The sequence below is a fragment of the Vespula vulgaris genome, chromosome 4, assembly GCF_905475345.1.
Source record: "Vespula vulgaris chromosome 4, iyVesVulg1.1, whole genome shotgun sequence".
NCBI classification, from domain to species: domain Eukaryota; kingdom Metazoa; phylum Arthropoda; class Insecta; order Hymenoptera; family Vespidae; genus Vespula; species Vespula vulgaris.
This window is the reverse complement of record NC_066589.1, coordinates 9,114,646-9,138,302: the sequence shown is the minus strand read 5'-3', so window position 1 is coordinate 9,138,302 and position 23,657 is coordinate 9,114,646. Positions and strand designations below refer to the sequence as shown.

Below are 23,657 nucleotides of genomic sequence, written 5' to 3'. Positions count from 1 at the left end.
CGAGAACACAGATCGAAGATAATTCTCTGTAAGAGAATCTAGTAAGATAGTTGTTCTATTTTCAAAATAAAAACGAATATGACGTAACGATTTGAAACAAGTTTATATTTACGTTAACGTGTTAGTACATGACATTCTTTAAATAAACTTTGCAGCAACAGGTTTACTTTTTTTAGATTCTACCGGTTGGACGTCCTTCAATGGTTATCGCAGATAAAAGCGACCCTTTGGCTTTATACTTTTGCATTTACCAGAGTGTGCATCATAGAAACTGCAATATCGCAGGATACATGTATGTAATTGAAGAAGGTTTAATCGTAAAAGTAACTTATATGTACGTACACCATATACAATGTAAGATGTGTATATATATACATATACATATACGTTTTATTGCATAATAGAAGCCAACACATAAAAATCGTATCATTCGCGCTCAAGTTGTACCCTATATCTCTTAAAGAAACCAACTGCAGCTCGGCGCCAGACAGCTATTTTTGTTTTAAAAACTATCCATTCCGAGCTAACGCAAAGTTACGTTTTTACGTAATATTTACGTATTATTTAAATCCTGAAAGTTTAAAATAGATAGTATCGACACGTTTAATTGCGAAAGTCGAATCGAATGCCAAACGAAAGTACAAACAAAAAGAAAAGCGACAATTTGGTTCAGAGTGATAAACTATTAGGACGAAATAGATCGTTAATATCGTGAAAAATGAATTATGAAACGCTCGTAATATGTATTTAATTCTCTTAGTTAAAAAAGAAAAAAAAAGAGAAAGAAAAAAGAGAATGGGTTACGTAAGGAAAAAAAACGTCGATAAGAGGTAACCAAAAAAATGCATTTCCAATATCGTACTCGTGCAATCGACATAAATAACTTGCGTAAGAGCATATATATTTGTTTGCAGAATGTTCGACAAAGCTATTCATAAATCTCGTTGGATATGCTTGATCGATAGTTATATTTGAAATCTACGTTTGTATCTCGTATCAAAAAGATATCAAATATGTCTACGCTTTCGACAAGTGAATAAAATAAGAATAAAGATAAAAAGAAAAAGAAGAAAATGACAAATTTATTCCTTTCTCGTTTCGATCTTGTCAGAAACAGACAAACAAACAAACGAACAAACGAACAAACAAACAAACAAAAATTCGAACGTCGTAGATTTTTCTATTCGCCAAATGTCGATCATGAAATGTAAAGGTAATTTCAAAACAAATTTTCAATCTCGCTAAACCATTTTATATATAATACAGGAAAATACGAAAGGAGGAGGAAATAAATAAATGAAATTGTATAGGTAGATATGAGAAATAGGAGAATCGGTAACGAGAATGTTAGGAAAAGACGATCGAGAGAAGAAGAGTGATGAGGAGGATCACAGAATGCATTTTCGCTTTGAAGAAATTAGGGCTAAAACGTTCGTGCACGCCGACGAAGATCTCGAAAGCTTTTGAGATCCTGACGTTTCCCATAACGCGTTTCCTCTTCTTCGTTTTCTTCCTTCTTCTCCTTTTCGCTTTCTCCCTTCGGCCAATATAACCCTGACATTATCAAATCTCCCTCCTCCTTCTCCCCCTGTTCCTCCCCTTTGCAGCTTCGAAGCCTTGCCGGCACTTAAAGCAGCAAGGAAGGCTACCCTCGACCGTTCGGCTCCGCGATGCTGCCGGATGGTCGGCATCAATAATACCGAGAGGTGACGTAATGTTTTCGGCGGCACGGCATTGGACGAGTTGGCGTCCAATGGGTAAGGGTCGATACTGTTGGTAGAGAGAGAAAGAGAGAGAGAGAGAGAGGGAGGGAGGGAGGGAGGGAGGGAGGGAGAGAGAGAGGGAGAGAGTACGGGGATGAACGTGCGCGCTCTGTCCTTCTCTCTCTTTCTCTTCGTGCTAGCTCGTGCTACATCGCGAGCTACTATACAGGGTGAGTTAACTAACGTCCGTACGTTGAAATATCGTTTTTCCAGATAGAAGAAATTCTCACTAAAGCAATACACTCTCGAGTCTATATATACATATATATATGTTTACGTATGTCTACGTTTGGTGATATAAACGAGTAAATAAGAAAGTAATAAATACGATTCTTTTTCAAGAAAGATTTTATTATTCTCGTTTAATATTTACTCGAGACATCAATTCAGTTTTTGAGAATTATTGTTGTAATAAAAAAAAGAAAAGAGAAAGTGAGGGAAAAAAAATTGAGAAAGGTTATAAAAAGAAAAGAAAAAAAAGAAAGAAAGAAAGAAAGAAAGAAAGAAAAGAAAAGACAAGAAAAAATATTAAAAATTACGGACGTTACGATGACTCACCCTATACCTACCAATCTTAACGATGCCGCTACAGCGCAGCACCACGTAAGCGCGTAAGAGCGCGCCGCGCGACTGTACGGGTCGCCGCTGTAACGCGCCCGTAAAAGCTACCCCCACCACCGCGGGATTCTCTCTCTCTAACGTCTCCTGGCAGGCTAGGCGCACTGGCGTCGAACGACGCCGCGAGGACGGACGCCAAGGGAGGGGAGCTCGTGTATATGTGCGAGAGAACGATAGAGATAGAGAGCAAAGGTACACACTGCGCACGACGAGGATACCAGAACTCGATGGTGGGGGAACGCAAGGGTTGTTAGAGGCAAGCAGGGAGAGAGGAAGGAAAAGTGAGGGCTGGTAAAGGGTGGGGGGGTTGAGCGCGAGAGACCCGCTCCTCGCAGTGGCGTCAGTTATTCGGATTACCGATCGTCGTACGGTGTACTTGTTCTCTCTCTCCCCCTTTTTTCTCTTCAAAATTTTCTCGCTCTCTTTCTCAATCACTTACTAACACGGTCGTTCAGTCACTCACCACGTACTCACGTACTCTCTCTCTTTCTTTCTCTCTTGATCTCTGTAATCTCTCGATCTCTCCTTTATTACAAACGTATATATATATATATATATACATATTATATATATATATATACATATACACTTTGCGTTTATCGTTCTACCGATACATACAGTGGTAGTACTCGGATATATTCGAGAGAAGAGACAGAGAGACAGAGAGAGAGACGTTGGTTGTGTTTAAACGCGCACGAGACGTCTCGGTGATATATCTTATCGTCGTAGAAGTATATATAATGAGAGATATCGCGTGGATCATTTGTGACAGGTAGAAAAAGAAACAAATAACGAAAGGACAAAAAAGAAAAAGCAAAAGAATAAAGGGCAAAGGAAAGGAAGGAAAGCAAAGGAAAGGAAAGGAAAGGGACTGTAAGATTCAAGTGAGAGAACGCAACCCGAGCGCGAGAACCTGAGAATCCTTTAGATAATCCGTCATCGTCCTCTTCACGTCGACGAAACTTTCTCCGAAAGAAAGAAAGAAAGAAAGAAAGAAAGAAAGAAAGAAAAAGAAAGAAAGCTACGCGTGATACGCGTGCACCGAAACGAAAGGGAACACGCATCCCGTTCGAGGATATTTGGATTAAAGAACGTTCTATGAGAGCGAGGGCATAGGACGAGCGTAAGTACGACGTTCGATACGTTTTTATTTATTTTAAAGGATGGACAACCGAGAAAAAACGAATACTATCCATCCTCATCCCACTCTATTAAACATCCTTCCCAACTTTTAAACGAAAATTTCAATGGATTGACAACCCTACTCCTTCTTCCTTTAATATTTCTACTTCTTCCTACTGTTCTATCTCTTCGATCGGGAAAGAGGGGAAGGTCGTGCGTTTTACGAGAAGGAGACGCGTCCTGGTTTCGTCCTCTGATGGCTATGTATGTACGTCGATTATGGATTTTTCCTCGAGCTTTCTCGTTCTACACTCGTACGAGATTCTCCTCATGCATTCCTCGGAAGAAAAGAAAAAAAAAGAAAGAAAAGAAAAAAAAATCTATTTAAATGTTTTTTTTTTCTTTAGCATTGCGAATCGCGAAATAAGTCTGCCATTTAATGTTACCTGCATGCAACGTGAAATATACATATTTTTTTGCTTTTCTTCGTCGTAAAAGTCGTAATCCGCGTAACAGATCAGGATGAAAAGGACTGTTCGCGTGTGTTCTACTCTGTGTGTGTGTGTGTGTGTGTGTGTGTGTATATGTGTATTTTGTTGCGTAATCTGCATATACGTCTAGCATCCTTATGTCTAGCTCTCATTGCGAATGTACAATTCCACTAGCATCCTTGTGAAAATTGAAATGACCATTATTGCTGATAGGAAGAGGGAGGGGGCAAAGGGATGACGAAAAAGAGGGGACAAATTCGCGCTCGATTTCGAAAAACGTCGCAATCTAGTCGACCTAACCTTGAAACGGTCACGTAACGATTCGAGCTTACCAACACCTTGTTTTAACTTGGAAAACGTGTTAACCGTGAAACGATAGACCGTCATAATCCATCGATGTGCCAACGACGAGCAGGCCCTTCCGATAGACTTACCCTTTGGGTCAAGTTCAAAGGTCAATACCTCGTATAAGCAAGAGAATCTCAGAGAATAGGGAATGTGCGAATGGTTCATGCTATATATATATATATATATATATATATATATATATATATATATAAACGCACATATACGTATATTTTATACATAATATTTGTGGTACATATATATATATATATATATATATATATATATATATATATAAAATAAATATATATATATATGTGTATATATAGTAAATGTAGGAACACGGTTCACCCCTATCGGCAGATCGATGGAGGAGATTCCTGGTATGCCGGTGAACTTGGAAATTTTCCTAGCACACGCGCAATATCCTTCCTACCGGCTGACACATTCATTCTCTAGTTACTCGCTGTTTACGAGTAGTTGAATGCGATCGCGACGTAGTAGATACGGACGCGTCATTTCTTTTTTGTTGATTTTATATACATATATAGGTATTCGTAAATATGCAAGTACTTGGCGCCATTCTCAATGTAATCCGTCACTTTGTTTCTAAACTCCCTACGAGAAAATACATCGAGATATTTTTTCTCTTCCTTTCTTTTTTTTTTCCTTAGGCTCTTTTTTTTCTTCCTTTTTCTTTTTTTTTCTCTTTTTTTCACGACTAACAACAAGTCGTTCATCGGATTATCCACGGAAAAAAACTTTTCAGCCGAGAATGTGAAAGACAGACGCGGATTTTTTGCCAGACGCGGAAACGAATCTCCTCCATTATTTTCCTTTCATGAATCGTGCATAAAGATTAGAAGAGGAGAGAGAAAAAGCGAGAAATAGAAGGAGAAAGAGAAAGAGAAAGAGAAGCAAAGGCCCCAGTCGCTGACGCACAAAGTTACTTTCAGCCGTGCTCGTTCCTCTCTTTCTCTATCTGTATCTTTCTCTCTCTCTTTTTCTGTACGTCGTCTCGTATTGTCCGGTTACGTATGTACGAGGCTAGAAAAGTGTTATTTTCGCGAAGCGTGACGACGGTGAGCAGGCAGGTGTGAATAATAGCCTGCAGATTTGAGGGAGAAGAGATAGCCACGATAGTAAAAGAGGTTTTGTTTTAAAGTAAAGGAACTCGACATTACTGTGTTGAACGACAATCGTTACACACACATGTATATGTAAATATATATATATATCCACACAAATATACAGAAACAGAGAGAGAGAAAGAGAGAGAAAGATTTTTTCTATTAAAATCCCCGACGAGTTATTATCGTTTCGCCATTAGCGTAATTGACGTCACTATCTTCTTTAGACCGAAATCCCCTTGAAAACTTTATCCTGCGCGGTTACCTCTTCTACCTTGGGCGTGAACGATTCAACAAGTTGTCAGCCTACCAGCCGACCGTAACAAAACTCATGTTACTCGATCCCTTTCCCAGACGCATCCCTGTTTAACAACGTGTGTTGGATATCTATATTTGTAATAATGATCTTTTAACAACTCTTCTTCTTCCTCCTCATCCTCTTTCTCCTCCTCTTCCACTTCCTCATTCTCTTCTTCCTATTATTATTACTTTTATTAGGTATGGATGCACGTACCTACGCATTTAAGTAGATATTATTCTTTTTTTTTCTTCCTTTCTCTCGTCGTAAAAAATTTATTTTCCCAAACGGATTTTTTATTATCAAATAAAAACCTCGACCCCTTCTTTTTTCTTGTTTTTTTTTCTTCGATGTTTTGTTTCCTATTTTTCTCTACCTCCCCCCACCTCCCCTTATAACGAAAGGGATTCGACGCCGTTCAATGACTCTTCTTCGTCCGAGATACAAGATATGAGAATTTTGACCCTAATGCATTCGATCTTGGCAACCGTTCAACTTGCTGATCGGGATGTTCTCTTTTTCTCTTGCGAAGCCAACAACGAACTTACGATCGTTTCTCTCCAAGTTTTTGTATTCAAGATTAAGGACACGCGTCGTGAAACGTTCGGAAGTAGGTGATATATTCTAGACTTTAGAGTGAGAGGGTGGGTGGCTGGAAGAGGGACAGGCAGGCAAGCGTAAAAAAGAAATAAATTTTTACGGACTAATGACGTGAGCGGACTAACGATTCTTCGATGATCCTTCGATTTCTTTTACTTGGTCACAATCGCATTGTTACATAAAACTTTGGAGTAACACGAGAATCCATGAACAAACTAGTAATACGTACGTACTTGGAAAATAATTCCTTCGAGAGAATTTCTCTGTCTTTCTCTTTTTTGTCTCTCTCTCTCTCTCTCTCTCTCTCTCTCTCTCTGTCTCTGTCTCCGTTTTTCTCTTATGTTACGTGCGTTACGTGAATAAGGACGACAATGATAAATTCGCCGCCTGAGAGGAGCCAAAAAGAAGGACGCGAAGTATCACGAACGACGACGATGACGACGACGACGATGTGCGTTTAAAGCCGACGAGATGATAAATTCGCGTTGCAATTATTTCGTTACTACTAAGCGCTGACGCATTTGTAAAACTTTATACGATAACGCGAGACCGTTATTATTTTATTATTATTATCATCATCATCATCATCATCATCATCATTATCATCATTATTATCATCATTTTCTTTTTATTTTTTTATTTTTTCTTCTTCGCTCACATTACGTCAGCAGGATGATGATTCAGAATGCGTTAAGAGTAATCAAAAGAAAATGGGGTAAAGAGAGAAAAAGAAAGAAAGAAAAAAGGGAGGGAGGGAGGGAGAGACAGAGAGAGAAAGAGGGGAAAGGAGAATGGGAAAGAGGTACAATAAAAAGAGAAAAGATAAAATGAAGGACAACGGGACAAACCTAAAATAGATTCCGACAGTTATCCGAGGAATGTGACCTCGTAGAGGATGCTGTACCAGTAAGAAATTTAGAAGCAACATTTTGGAAATTTCGAAATAGCCGGGTCAGGTCGACAGAGAGAAAGAGAGAGAGAGAGAGAGAGAGAGAGAGAGAGAGAGAGAGAGAGAGAGAGAGAGAGAGAGAGAGAGAGAGAGAGAGAGGATTGACTATTTTCGTTGACGCATGCGATTAGGAGGAGATAATTCCAAAGTGCACGAATACATAGCATAGTACAGAGGTGATACGCAATTAGGTCGATCATTAGGTAACAACACCATACCCTCCCCATTATCATCATCATCATCGTTGTCGTTGTCGTCGTCGTCGTCGTCGTCATCGTCATCGTCATCGTCATCGTCGAGGATGTTCGACCCTGATAGGATTAATAAAAGTGACATGCCCGTATCTCAACTTAACGAGCTGTTAACCTGAGAGATCTGCTCCGATTTCCATAACCGAGTTCGCATCGTCGATTCTCCGTTACCCCTTTCGTTCGTTCGTTCGTTCATTCGTTTATTCGGCCCCTCTTACCGTTTCTTGCTAACCGAGAAAATCGAATAATGTAGGCCACATATCGGTATGCATCGGGATATGCAAACGTATATAAAGATCTGTTGCATGAAAAGAATGAAACAGGGTTAAGTAATTACTCATTATTTATAAACAGCTGCTACTTTGCTTTGAAACATGATAAACTGACGTAGTCGACATGCATTGTCTGATGCTTACGAAAGACAAGGTATTTTTTTTTTAATATTTGCTCTTCAACGACCTTCCTAGTTAATTAATTTCTTTAATAATACAGATACATACACACATATATATATATAATATTAATATAATCATACATTTAAAAAGTATCATATAAATGTTAAATCAAATATATAAAAGGTCACGCGTCTTTTGTTTACCAAGCCTTAACTCCCACCCCATAGCTTTTGGTACGCGAGTAGAGCCTTAAATCGTCGATAGTTGTAGAATGTATGTAGGTGAATCGTGCCAAGAAAGATCTTTACCGTGTATTTCTCTATCGTCATTCGGCAGACACAAGAAACGTACCTACATAGAACTCGGATTGAATATCCTGGCGAAAGGGTAAAATGTTCGTGGCGCCCTCTCCCCCTCCTCTCCCTCTTTCTCTGTCTGACTCTCTCTTTCTCTCTCTCTCTTTCTCTTTTTCTCTGTCTGTCTGACTCTCTCTTTCTCTCATTCTCTCACTCTCTTTTCTCCCCACCAGGATCATAAAGTAGACCGACGAAGAGAGAAGATAAAGAGAGAAAGAGAGATAGATAGAGAGGGGGAAAAAGAGAGACCTCGTACTGCCCAACTACGTGCCACGTCAGGCGGAAAGATCTTCCGTATCTCGATAGTAGAAGGCAAAGGAGTACGATATCCGACATTTTCCAGCAGGATTGCTTTTGCTTTTGCTCTTTCTTGTTCCTTCGACTAACGGTCCTCTTTTCCTAACATAAGCAATAAACATAGAAGATTCTTTTTGTCTAATCTATATATATATATATATATATATATATATATATATATATATATTAGATCAATTTCTATTTTTCGTAATAATTAATATTTTTCCTTTTCACAAGAATTAAGTATATCGAAGTAAAAATCGAAATATATATTTTATGTCCAAAAGTAAATTAGAAATCCTGATAAATTATAATGTAAATATTAGTTACCTAATAAAGAAAAAAAAAAAAAATTAAATTGTAGAGAACAATTATATTGTTTCTTAATAAAAAGAAAGAAAAAGAAACAACATAAAAAAAGATCATCGTGACGATGCTAGACAAATAATGATAAGCAGTAAATATCGAAGTATGTTCGTTGGTTCTATATTAGTTAGATCTTTCATGATCAATTATTTTATTTAATAATTAAACTTTCCTTTTAGAACTTAATATATTACAGTACTAAAACCAATATATATATATATATTTTATGATGATCAAAAGCAAACTAGTAGTCAAAGTGATTTATAAAGTAAATTTTATAGTTTTCTAAAAAAAAAAAAAGAAAAAAAAAAGAAATAAGATCACCATCGCGATTGGTGGTAAAACGGTAATAGACAAATAATGATTGTAATAAAGATGGTGGGAACAACTGTAAAAGATTTTTGTAGGACGCATGAACGACGTATCGTGAAGCGTGACGATGGTAAAAGAAGAGTGGCTACTGTTAGATATTAAAGTGGTGCTTGAATTTTCAATCGTGTGCCTTGGAGCGATCCTCTGAACGGAAACGAGTTTAATAAAGTTTCTGAATGTATAGGTCAAGTCGTATAGCTGCCCTTGACAGTAATTCATACTAGTCTCTCTCTCTCTTTCTCTTTCTCTTGTGCACACTAGGTTACTATATTAATGGAAATAATATATACTGTTGCGGAGTAACACGTAAAGTTATCGGATATATATATATATATATATATATATATATATATATATATATAAAAAGAAAAAAAATGAAGGAAAAATGAAAGAAAAACAAATAAAATGAAACATGAGAAAATTGTAAGTATCGTTTTATGATTTGTACCGTTGTGTATAATATCCGCTTGCAATGTTCTCTTTTTCTTGTTTATTTTATTTTTCTTTTTTTAACTTGAAAGATTAAGAATATTAAAGAAACGGAAGGAATACATATAAAACATATATACGTATATATTCCGAAGCGTCAATTTCTCGCGTGATCGCGTGCACACCGGATTATACCAATTTTCGACTATTCAACTGCACTTTTGTTAATCCGCTGTATTTTCTCGCACTTGTTGTTGGCAAGAAAAAAAGAAAAGAGAAAAAAGAGAGAAAAGAAAAGGGGAGAAAAAATCTCTCGGTCTCGTCTTTTCTTAAAAGGGCAGTGGTAACATCGTCTAATTCATACTGGTACATAGTAAATTGTCTTAATTGTAAGTAGTAAGGCGGTCTTAGGCGGGTAACGTGATTAAAAGACGTCTCTCGACGAGAGAGTATATGGTCAAGAAAGATGTATCGAAGCTTGTATCGGTCTCTCTCTGCGCATGTGTGTATATGAGTGTGTGTGTGTGTGTGTGAGAGAGAGAGAGAGAGAGAGAAAAAGAAAGAGAAAAAGAAAGAGAAAGAAGAGTTTATTACGATGCTAGACGTCTTTATCGTTATACCGAAATTCTTGCCAGTTGTCAGAGGAGAAAAGATATGTACATACATATATACATAAATGCATATATATATATATATATATATATATACACAAATACATAAATGCATTATTTCATTGTTCGTACGATCGAATCTCGAAAATTTGGTGGTACGAAAGAATAACAATAAATATCGAATATGCAGTTCGCTCGAAATGTTAGGTAACATCAATCGACTCATTTTGGTACCGAGAGACGACGGTGATTGTCGGGAGTCGGTGCAAATGTCGGTGATTTCGTAATGGCGTTACCACTACTTTCTCTCCGTTAGTTATGTTTATTTGTTCTGTCGGGTTAGCTGTCGTTCGTTACTCGTAGTTATTATTGGTCGAACGTTTAATACAATTAGAATCTCATGGAGAAACGCGTAGTGTGTCCTTAAGAGCGAAGAAGGTAAATAACCCTCGAGCTTGTTTTATGACGTTTAACAGAGAAGAAATTGGAGATGACGTTATGGTCAACTCACGTATGGTGTGTGTGATGTTTTACGAAGGACAAAATCCCAACCTAACTTACTCCGAAGATTGTCGTAATGCGCATTGCCCGCCCTAGCCGACCTGTATTACTTGGAATTATATGAGGAGACCGAGATTCTTCATTCTCTTTGCTTGAAATTGTACGTATATATAGAATATCTATGCATATACATACACGTACATACACATAGATATATCTAAATCGTATTCTGACATTAGAGACGTCGGTAAAACGAGTAGCTTTGTCTTTAGCAAGTGTCCTTCTAACTGTTGTCAGGTCATGGCTAAAAGACGAAGCGATATTAATTCGACCCTAACTTCTCAGGATATACGAGATCCTAGATGGGAGATCCTTGAAGGTTTTCTTTTCTTTACGAGCGACCTTCTCACGGCACACTTTAAAGACATTCATTCTAACCGTAATATACATGCATATCTATAACAACTTAGAATAATCGATTATTGTTATAGAATCAAATGGAACCTCTTTCTTTCTCTCTTAAGTTCTTTAAGGAAGAACTTTTTATTGTCTTGACGAAGAAAAAGCTTTAGCGAGTAAATCTTCATTTTTCATTTATATAGAAATATTTGGCAAATTCGCTTGGCGCATAAGAATCTTCTCTTTCTGTCTCTCTCTCTTTTTTACACCTCATTTTTATCGTACTCCGCGGAATAACACCGCGGGGGATGTAGCCAAACAATCGTACGGCTTTTTAACGGGCACCCTTTGTTCCATTGTTCCCCGTGGTGCGGGGTCGTTGAAAACGTTGACGACTATAATACTTGCGTGTTCCTTGCTGCTTTCTAGTTTTTCTTCGACGTTTGCTTTGAACCCACAGAAAAAGCAGCTCTCTCGACCTAAAGGACCTACTACTACACTCTTGCTATTCGCTTTCGAATACAAATCTATGCGCGTGTTATGGCCTCGTATTACGAGCATCGACCTAAAAAGAATCGAATAGAAAATAAAAAGAAAATAAATAAATAAATAAACAGATAAAAAGAAAGATAAACAAAAAAGAAAAGAGAACTGACTTCGAGTCGACAAGGAATCGTCGTTATTTTCTAAACAGAAAACGAATCTTGCTAATAAAATCCACTTGAAATGTACATGCATTTTGTTGATTAGTCTCGAATCGTGGATGAGGATCTCCTTGACGGGTAAGACTAATAAAAGCGGAAGTAGATTCTTTATTTCTCTCTCTCTCTCTCTCTCTCTCTCTCTCTCTCTCGTAGTGAAGTGGCCACTACGTCTACTAGGAAATTTGTCCCGCCATGCTTGGATGCACGTGCTAAGTGTAACTGCAAAAGAAGTGCTCTCGGCTTTCTTCTTCGTTCGTCTTCTTCTCCTTCCAATTGGATGGAGAGGGGCTTAGGAGGGTTATCATGGTAACGCTGCGCTGCCCACTGACAGTACAACCGTAGAAAATCGATATTCCCTTCATTCGATATGCCGTACGTAGGACAAGCCCCTCTCTTTCTGTTTTTCCTCTTTTTGTACGTTTTCCTTTTCCTATTATTTGACCGTTAGCTCGCTCCGCTCTACTGTCTCCAATTCGTAAGAATGATAATTGACGATAGGCATAGGTCGTGGATCCTTTCAGGAAACACGCACGTCTTCCCACGCGATACACGAAATATCTTTACACAACGGTCACACACATATATATACATAAATATATATACCGTAAACATACATATACAGAATACGTATGTTTACTCTTTGTAAATATATATATATCTAATGGATTATGATCTATACGATCGTTCACTTTCATTTTTATACGTAATATTCTTCGAACCTAACGACAAATTCATTTTCAGTATTAATTTACCATTACGTCATTTTCAACTTCGAAAACTATAATTCTCACGCGATCGTGGACTACTACGATCGATCGATCAATTAATCGATCGATCGACAGGTAGTATGCCGGAGAAAATGATAGCTACGTAAAATAACTCGAAGGTTATAACTCCGTGATCTTTTGCGTCCTATTTTGTCGTATCGTTGTAACGATATAAGTGTATATTTATGTACCTACTACACGCTATCATTACATTCGCAAAAGCATTTAATTATCTTATTTGACGTCGTTTCTCTTTATCTCTATCTCTGTCTCTCTTTCATTCGAGCTTTTACGTTTATTTTATTTCATTTTTTCTTTTTTTCTTTTTTTCTTTTCACAAGAGTATATCGAGTTGCTGCTTACCTCGCGAGAATGTTCTTGCAACTCTCTTCTACACATTGAAAATCTGTTTAGCTATGTGTAATACATAACGTATACATACACTTATATATATATATATATATATATATATATATATATATAACCATTCTATTCAGAAATGGATACTACGTACATTTTACGATCTAGCGATCGTATCATGTACATTAGCCGTCGTGTACTGGCAACCACCCTGCCTGCCTAGCTGGTTGGCGTTTCTCAAGCACGCCGGTTTCAAATATCCAACAAACGGCAATAGGCCGTTTATCGTTGAGTCATACACAACTTGTAATACGTCCATCCAAATTCACTGTCTTATTCATCCCACTTTCGCCAAGAACATCATCATGTGCGTATGATGTGAATGTGTGTGTGTGTGTGTGTATGCAGAAGCGACGAAATCAAGAAAATACAAGGGAGAAAATTAGATTAAGTGGTCTCTTTCAATCTATTTAACATACATCTTTCTTTCGATTACGATTCCTGTCGTCGTTTCATTCTAAAGAACATTCAAATTAACGTCAAAAGAAATTATTTCAATTTCGTTTATTTCGCGAACACACACAAAGATAAAAACAAAATTTATTCAGACGATTAAAATAACAAAGTCTAAGAAAATGAATAATTATTAGGATCGATTATGCAAAAAGGAAAAGAAAAATAGATTAAATTCATTCTGCACTTCTTATCCTATCTTCGATATTTACCTTCAACCGACACACTCTACGTAATAACACGATTGTCTACCTTCGGAACGTCAAACTAAGGTTTCACTTGGTTACAACCTAGAGTAAAAAAGATAATGCTTTGGAAAAAATGAAGTTAAACATTTCGTCGTGATCTACGCCTATGCACTTAGCCCACATGAGAGAGATTATATTTTCTCTCCGATTATGTACTCACACAAATATATATATATATATATATATATATATATATATATATATACTCTCTCTCGAAGATAATTTCGTGAAAGTTCGTATCGTCTAATTTTCTTTACCAGGTATTACTCATGATCAGATAATTTTGCAGATATTTTATTCTTCTTCTTTTTTTATTTTTTTGTTCAAGATAGTCGCATATATAAGAAACTTCTAATTATATATATCTTATAAATTCCTAGCGATTAGACGTGTTAGAGAAGAGACCTAGTTTACAAGCGTCCGTCCATTGTGGATGGTGAATAATCGATAAGAGTTCTACATCCCGAGAGTGTCCTTCCCCTCTTTCAACGAAATTTCTAATCGATTTTTGCGATATATAACTCGTTTAAAACTCATCAACGCATCTTTTTTCTTTTTCAAAGTGAAATGAATATATTGGCAATCTCGACAATGAAATGACATATATACATATGTGTGTATGTGTCTGTAGGTATATTATATGTATGTATGTACGTAGGACGACGAGTTTTATAAATTTCTTTCGGCTGATGCCACGGAGGAGGGCTAAGGTTAGTAGGTCACCGTCGTATCAACTCCAAGGTGCATGGATACGATCTGACCGAATTATACGGAGATAGCTCGCTCGTTCTGGTAATAATAAAATAATGCGATCATTATTTTCGTCTGACTGAAATTTGTACAGATTGTTTCTATGATTGAATTAACGATCTAACATTTTTATTAATTATCATTATCAATTTACGTATAAATATACATATATATATATTTTTTTTAAATATAAACAATTAAGAATGTAGATTGATGTTAATAAATGAATGTAGCGTACACACATACACGTACGTAACTACATGTATGTATAGCTGACTCTTTCAACGTTTATTTATTAACATTAAGATATCATTTAAATTTGTTAATATTTGAAAAATATAATAAATTGGTCATAATCGTTCTAGCCGCATTATCTAAATTGATTTTAAATTCAAAATGAAACACGTGTTTCTATATATGTAGGTACATATCTAAGTTCGAAAGAATGAACTTATTAATCGTAACATTGGTACTGCTTAGAATTGACTAGTCGATAAACGAGAAGTAAAAGAAGGAACGTTCTGTTCTGCTTTTTCTGAGATCCTATCAGTTACTACTACTGTAACAACTAACCGCTATAACTACAACACTATTACTATATTACTACTACTACTGCCACGTTTCTAGAGGTACGTGGAGAGAGGGGAGAAAAAAGGGGAGCAGAGAAACATTTCGCGAAAATTATTATTCACGCTCCGATAGTTTGCCACGTTACTCCCTCGTGTAAGTTTCCTCTCTCTTGTACGATTTCCTGGTGGATATCATTAACGATCTAAGAGGATATCCCTAATATATTCATAACGAGAATGCTAATGTTTTATACTACGACTAATAAATCATTAGAAGCACAACGATTAATTTTAGAATCATATTATATAATATTAAATATTTTGTAAGAAGATCAATATTTTCCAATAACAATAATATATATTATACGCACGTAATAATAATTTCTATTATAATTCGAAAAAGAATATAAATTTTCTATTACATTAATAATACAATAATAATGTCACAATAACATGACGAAATAATATCTATAATAATTTTCTTATTATACAATAAAAAAATTCATATTGATTATATAAAACTATTATCTCAGTAAGTAAAAATATTGACTTTCTTTTATTTTTCTTTGAGGAACATTTGATATTATATAATGGTTATTGTTATTATTAAATAATAGCGATGATCGTTGGGATGGGGGGAAAGGGAGGGGGAGAGATAGGGGAGGGGGTGGTGTATCATATTTAACCACGATCGATCAACTCGACAAAACGCTGTTAGACGCGCATCCGGAGGACAATGAAGTAGCTCGTTGCATTACGCATATCGTTAGAATGCGCGAGTATGCATTCAAGATGTATCGCGATGCATATTATTGTAAGTGGAACAAATATCCTTGATTAAACGTCTGCCTGGGGGAGACAGGCAATGAGACAGAGGGCTTGGTGGTAGTGATGTTAGTGATGGTGATGTTGATAGAAAAAGAGAAGGGTGGGAGAAAGAGGAGGAGTAGGAGGAGGAGGAGGAGGAAGAAGAGAGTAGAGATCTATCAATACCACCTCTTCCCCTCTGTGTGTCTGCACTTGGCGTTAACACCCTGTACAATCACAGTGAAAAATGTTTAAACTAGCTTGCATTTAGTGAGTGAGAGAGAGAGAAAGAAAAATACACAAGTCTAATTTTCTTTCCCTAGAAATATCGAAAATTCATCAATATCGGATCGTCATATTCTAATTTATCATATTATTCGTAGAAAGGAGAAAAAGAAAAGAAAAAAAAAAAAAAGAAAAAATAGGAAAGGATTTCTCATAATTGAATTTACGGACAGACGCGTGTTAACTCTCGAAATGAGTGTCATTCACGTGCAAATAGCATATCCGTGCCAGATAGACGTGCATTCTTTTCTATATATCGAATGGCGTACGTATGTAAGTACGTCATGTTTACCCGTCAATGTATCGAACAAATTACATCATAACTACGCATAATTGATAAATAAATCGTTATTACGTGAGTGTCTTTCAAAAGCACACGTTACTCGAGTTCTATCATTTATAGTTATATATATATATGTGTGTGTGTGTGTGTATTTTAATAGCCAACTTCGTATTATACCGCTTATAGATATTCTCGTTGGCTTTTTGTACGATGGAATTGAAAGGAAAGTTTGTATTGGAAAGTTCCTTCTCTATCCTTTTCTCTCTCAAACTCTCTGATTCTCTGGGTTTGTCATCAGCTAAAAACGTGTCTCACACAGATGAATTAAAATTTTATAGAGAAAAGCGAAAGTGTCTAATCCCTATTTCGTAGACTTTCTAAACTTTTCAAGTTTAAGTAGTTCGTACTTGAAACGTCTTCTTAATACGAATAATTTCGTTCAATGAAAGTCAATAAAGTTGATTATATCCTTCGGTAATTTTAAATCGAGACTTATGTTTTAATTCAAATATTATTTATTCCTTAGATCATTTATCATTGAATCTCTTCGTTTCTCTTGTCAATTTCACTCTCCTCTTTATTAAATATCGTCGTTCGAATTATATATATACATATCATACATACATGCATACATACATACATACATACATACATACATACATATATCTCTATGTATTATATATATACTATATGTCCTTGCAGTCACTCGATCGAGCACAACAATTCGTTTCGTTATTTCGAATAGGTATGAGTGGAAACATCCCGTAAAGCGAACCTTTTATCGTAATACTTTGCTGCGGGTTAGGAGACAATGATACCAGACACAATGATAACTTCCGTAGAACTGTGAACAGGAAATGTTCTACAGTTTTCTCTCCCTTCTCTCTCTTTCTCTATGCTTCTCTCTAGTTAATCTGAATAATCACCTTCGACAAAAATTACAGAAGACCGGGGAGGGAGGCTAATGACGGACAGAGATCGTTTAAAAGCTATCACCCTTGGAAATCTTTTCAAAGACTTATCTATCATAAACCATTAAACAGAAATTAAACGATTTTTATAAAATAATAGGCAAAAAATAAGAAAATTATTGTCTACTTCGGTAAAACGCAATAAAAGATAGACATAACAATGTAATTGAATTTATTCGTCCAAGCCGATCGAGTTTACTCGATGCGTCAGCAATTTCTTCTCTAAAGAGTGAATCATAATTGCAATTTATCTATAAGTATATAAACCAGTTTTGTCTTCGTCCTTTGTCCTTACTTTTACACACACCGACCAAACAATGCGATGCTAGAGAATAATATATACGAAGCGAGTTACGAGATTTTCTTTAACAACTAATTTGTATGTAATACCTTTTGCGAAGATAAGGAAAAAACAGTAAAAGAGGCACGTGTTAAATGAGTCTACTTAATCGGTATACAACAACAACAACAATAATAACAATAACAACGACGACGACGATTGAAAGAATGATTAATTTAATGACACTTAATTCTTTGGAATGCGGTTTAGATCTACCTCTTTCTTCTCTTGCTCTTCCCACCCGGCGTGATAGAGTGCTTTGTAATTAGAGAACAGTTCAAATACCGGTAATTTCTTTATTTTTCTTTTTTTAAAACACTCCGAACATTTTCCAAAGTATAAATCTCAATAAAATTATACACGATACGCGCGTGTTAATAGGCAATTATAAAATATTTGAAAAATGAATTTGAAGATGGGAGGGGAGGTCGAGAAGGAGAAAAAAAAAATAAACAACTATAATATTACAAAAATATCGAATGATAATGAAACTAAGTAGAAGAAGGAGTCTCGGTGTATATAATATATAATATAAATTATTACATAAACGAATACACCGCGGAATCATTACGGTAAGTGGAATTTGTATACGGTAGATAATACTACAACGTGAACGAGTCTCGATCGTCACGAACGTAGCCACGAGATGTGCCTTGCGGTAAAATGGTTCCGGATTACGGACTCGTTTTACGTGAACTTCCTTACCGTGTTTCATAATCGCGTGTCGAGTCAGCCAACCAGCCAACCAGCCAGCCAGCCAACCAACCAACCAACGAACCAGCCAGCCAGCCAGGCAACCAAGCTAACTCGCTTGCTCATTCGTATAAGAATTGTTCTCTTTTGGTTAAATATCTTCTTACGTATTATAATACATATGGCAATATTTCTAAACCAGCTTTGTCTTACTCCTATCGTGATAAGTGTTTACGCACGCAAATTACTGTTTACTACGCACGTGTAAACACTCCTCGTAAATGAATAAACATAGAGCCGAGCAAGTAAGGTGGCACATTGGCTACGTGGTTACGTTGTTATTTCAATGATAGTTAAATCTCCCGATCGTTTGTCGGCACATTGCTTTTCAAATGTCAATCTATTTATCGACAAACAATCGACACTGTATTGATACTGTACGGTGATTAATATTTACTCACCATTCTATTTATATAACGATTTTTAAATCCTCATCGTCGCTTTGATTTGTTATTCTAGCGTTAATTTGAATCAATGACGGTTCAACGTTTATCTTTTAAATCGATCATTGATACCTTTGAGTCACGAGAAATTAAATAATATTATATATACCTTTATTCTAATTGTAATTTCATTTCTTTCTTTTTTTTTAATTTTTTTTCTTGTTTTTTTTTTCACAGATGTCTTGGCAAAAAGACTATCTTTCTGTAGGACTGATCGGTGTCCTTCTATTACTGACGTACGCTGACAACAGCGTACACATATCGTCGAAGTACGGTCAACTTGTTACTTCGAGTACTCTCAATTGGCTCCCACGTACACATTATGATTCTTCGAAGCAGATTGTGGTCGGTGGTTTTCAGATTCCTCGTGAAAACGAAGGTACGAAATAAAATCTTATTAGGATTATACAAAAGAAAATATATCGTATAATATTTTAGAATTAATTCGTTATAAAGAATGAATGAATAAATGAACAGTCGAATGAATGAATGAATGAATGAATTATTTCATTAATTCATTATCTAATGAATTAATTACAGAGGATCTAATGGCGTCTAATAATGCGCCTCTGAATAGACCGAACCCATTCAAAAAGCCGTTACACGTATGCCGTGCATTGCACAATGGCGTGTGGGTATCCGGAACTCAATTGGGAGATGAAAAACGTTGTACGGTATCGATACACGGTAACGTTCGTTCGTACGAGAAATACGATCTCCTTGAAAACGTTGACAATGCAGCAAGAGTTAGCTGGCGACATTGGGACATATATACTCCGTTACCCGTGGGAGCAGTAGCCACGGATAAAATGTACGTTGCAAGGTACGAGGTATCCATTGATGAGGCAAATCCAAGCTTGCCCTATACTTACACCCATTACATAGGAACCATGAATATGAACGACAATTTCGGCACGATCTTCTACGTTAAAGACGTAAGTTATTACTAATGTAATATATCAGTGTTTCATTGATTTTTAACATGTAACCAAAATCGAAGTATCGTATCGTATTTTTTAATTAATTAATTAATGAATTAATTTATTTTTTAATTTTTCCTTCCTTCCTTTTCAGAACGGTATCGAAAATACAGCGAAATTTTGCGAAGTCCTTGTCGAGGCCGAACCGATATATTATGAACTTAGCGGCGTCAGATTGAATTGGTCGAAAAAACGAGTGATAAAACGTACACCACGTTTAATCTGGACAGGTACGCTGAAAAATGATGCTGAGAAAGGTTCGAAACTGGCAGAAGCTGTTGCGTACTCTTACAACTACTCGATGTACTGGGGTCAAGGTCATGCTATTTTGAAGGGTTTAAATACTTCGATCTTGTTATACAACGGAACGAATTTACCTCATATCATTTGGGGTATCGAGGAAAGGGAGAATCGTACCGAAGTGCAAAAGTATGTATTATATACGTCTTTTCTCCTTTTTATTATTATTATTATTATTATTAATATTATTATCATCATTATTTATTTTTTTATTTTATATTACATATCGTAAATAGAACGACACGCGATCATAATTATAAGTTTATAATTTATCTTTCTCAAACAACAGAATAGAAATTTATCTGGAACCTGGTACTGGCGTAAATGTTACTCTAAAAGCTAACTATACCGACATGGAAGTTCCATACACCGGAGAATTGGTTTCTCATTACGAGGACAAGGTTACTACATCAAGAATGATCAATGGCATTCGCAGGGAGGAGACCTTGCTCGACATTAAGCCAGAATTCGGACCTATCTATTTCCTGAAAGATTATAGTCTAGTTCCTACCACTACACCACCGCCTGTCGTTACAGAACCTACTACAACAACTGTTAAGTTCAATTACGACGAGAGCAAAGAAACTAGACAGCCTAAGATGGAAGACCCAGGATTGGATGAGAACATGATCGTTGTACCTAAGACATCGGACACATCGAATATGCAAGGCGACGATGGAGGTCCGTTGTCGCTTCAAAATAAAATCGAAACAGGATACTCCGGTGTGTCCTCGCTAGAAATGTCCTGTTCATTGATATTATCTCTAATGACGATCGTTATCAGTAGGATTGCGTGAACGTTCACGGAATGAATCTCTAAATTAAAAAAAATAATAATAAAATAAAATAAAAAAGTAAAAACAATAGTAATATATTATACGTAGAACAAAACAGAGAGAAGAAAAAAGTAAAGAAAAAAAAGAAAATAAGCGCGTAAAAAAGAAAACGATGAAAAAAAAGAAAAAGAAAATAACACGAGAAAAAAATGATTATTGCTGTAATTTCATATATAGCGATTATAATAATAGCACGAAAAAAATAAATCCCTTTCTCGCGCCTCTACTCCACGTGGATGCGAGGACAAGAAACCGGATGAGATGTGCTTGCCTTTACGAAAACTTGGTCTGTATATCAAGTTGATATAATTACACATACATATACATATATATATATATGTATGTATATATATATATATATATATATATATATATATATACACGCGCACGCGCGAAAACTAGTGAAGAAATATAGTTTGATGAGCTAGTTTCACACAATAAAGAAAAGTCTTAAGTACAAGCAATCGCATACGTATGTTAACATTAAATTCGTTAACATCGACTATAATATCGTACCAAATGCAAATATCGTACTTTGTCCTTTTTAATTCAGCTGTGAAACGAATCTTCTATCTAACTATTTCATGCCTTTTGCGAACAGTAATGTTAGATCATTATAGAAGACTTAAAAGCTTTGAGATAATATCTCCATTGAGAGGGATGTTCAAAGAAATCTTAGCTATTGCTGATGCAAACGCTATCTTGGACAACTCGCTTTATGCAGAAAGAATAAATTGAATTTGGAGAATGGATGTGCGCAAATTAATGATGAAGCCATTATATATTTTTGAGATTGTGGTACAATTTTAGAAGAATGTAAGATTTATAAGATGATAGTGGTAAGAACACATAGAGTAGAGGTGAAGGGCTGCGGATAATTTTTATCAATTCAAGTTGATTTGAAGATTTCAGTCCAAATTAAATTCTGTATATTAAGATATTTACTTCTTAAAAATTCTTCAAACTTATTTCAATCTGACAAATTGTCATTTTTATTATTACAAATCGAGGTTCATCATTGTTTAACAAAAGTAATGGAATGTTAACTTCGCTACGAAAGAAATACTGCTAAGCATAAGCCGCTAAAACCATTTTTAAGCGATAATCCCTGCGGATTCCTAAAATACTATATATATATATATATATATATATATATATATAGTATATATATAAAAAAATCTCTATAAAAAGAATATCTACAGAAAAAGAAAAAAGAAAACAAGAAAAAAAAATAATAACAAAAGCATATAAAACTTTCATTGATATGAGCATAATTGTAATTGATAAGGCTGAAATGTTCCTTTAAAAAATGTGAAGAATTCATAGAATTGTTTAAATCAGTGTTTTAATTTTGTGATTTTCAATATTAGAAAAAAGATATAGAGGAAAAAGAGACGACATTATTTACGTGAATTCTACATTACTCACAAAATGTTTATTGATATTAATATATAAATAATAAACATTTATATACAGTCTCAATAGTTGCAACAAACTATTGTAGTCAGCTTATTTATCTGTTTACAGTTTTTCTATCAAGAATAGCTTTAAAGTACAATATTATTATATAATTTACTATAAGTTAAATAACACTGAAGCGAAGTGAATTCTATCTGGATTCATGCGATATTTTCCGTACAGATGTACAGAAATATAATGTGCATTCCATGAGTTAATAATATTAATAATAACATTAATAATAATAATAATAATAATATAAAAATAATAATAATCAATATAGGAAGCAATAATTTGCTGCAAAGTGAATGTGTAGTATTGTGAGCTTTACAAAATTCTGTGTTTGAGATAAAGAAAGAAGTATAAAATATATAAAGAAAAAAAAAGAACATATAAACAATGCAAACCAATATTCGTATGGCCAACAACTAATTTTATTTCTAAATTGAAAAATTGAAAGGGGCAAGTTATGATATATCAATCATAAATTAATTGAAAAACATGCTTTGAAGAACATACTTTTAAAAAGTAATAAAAACTATGCATGAATGACATATATATTTGACATAAAAAAAATTTATTTATTCAAGAGCTACTCCTCTGGATCTGTATGTTAATACTAGAATATGAATAAATATGATTCCAACGCGAGGCAGAGGTTTTAATAATGCCAAAAATTAATCTGTAAGTTTATGACAACTTCTATGTTTAGCAAATACTTTATTTGTGAATAAGCTGCTGCATTGTACATCATCATGTAAATATAAATGCAATGCAATATATGTATAAATAAATATCTGAATATATTAATATTTCCTTAATGTATCAGTAATATGATACATGTCTGCATGTTTGATACCTCCTATTTTGTATGATTTAATTACTTATTTGGTTTATATCTTTGATATAAATACTACTTAATGTAATTAATATTTAGCAAATAATATAGATGAAAAATATAATAGCATGCACAAAAAATATATTAAATTATATGCAT

At 35.2% G+C, this 23,657-nt stretch overlaps 2 protein-coding genes across 5 annotated transcripts in view; one reads left to right on the top strand and one right to left on the bottom strand.

Moving 5' to 3' along the window:
* Nucleotides 1-23,657, bottom strand: part of LOC127063257 (mitoguardin) — a 31,505-nt gene that overhangs the window by 6,917 nt on the left and 931 nt on the right. The window lies entirely within an intron of this gene.
* Nucleotides 2,700-23,472, top strand: LOC127063258 (protein unzipped). 4 transcript variants are annotated; one of them, XM_050992776.1, is made up of 6 exons: nucleotides 2,700-2,855; nucleotides 3,154-3,504; nucleotides 19,264-19,465; nucleotides 19,627-20,021; nucleotides 20,161-20,495; nucleotides 20,656-23,472. In XM_050992776.1, exons 3-6 carry the CDS (start codon nucleotides 19,264-19,266, stop codon nucleotides 21,161-21,163), a joined length of 1,440 nt encoding a protein of 479 aa, XP_050848733.1. In that variant the 5' UTR covers nucleotides 2,700-2,855; nucleotides 3,154-3,504; the 3' UTR covers nucleotides 21,164-23,472. The 4 variants fall into 4 exon arrangements, with proteins under 4 accessions (XP_050848733.1, XP_050848734.1, XP_050848735.1 ...); XM_050992777.1 differs by having other exon boundaries at nucleotides 2,744-2,847; XM_050992778.1 differs by having other exon boundaries at nucleotides 2,804-2,827.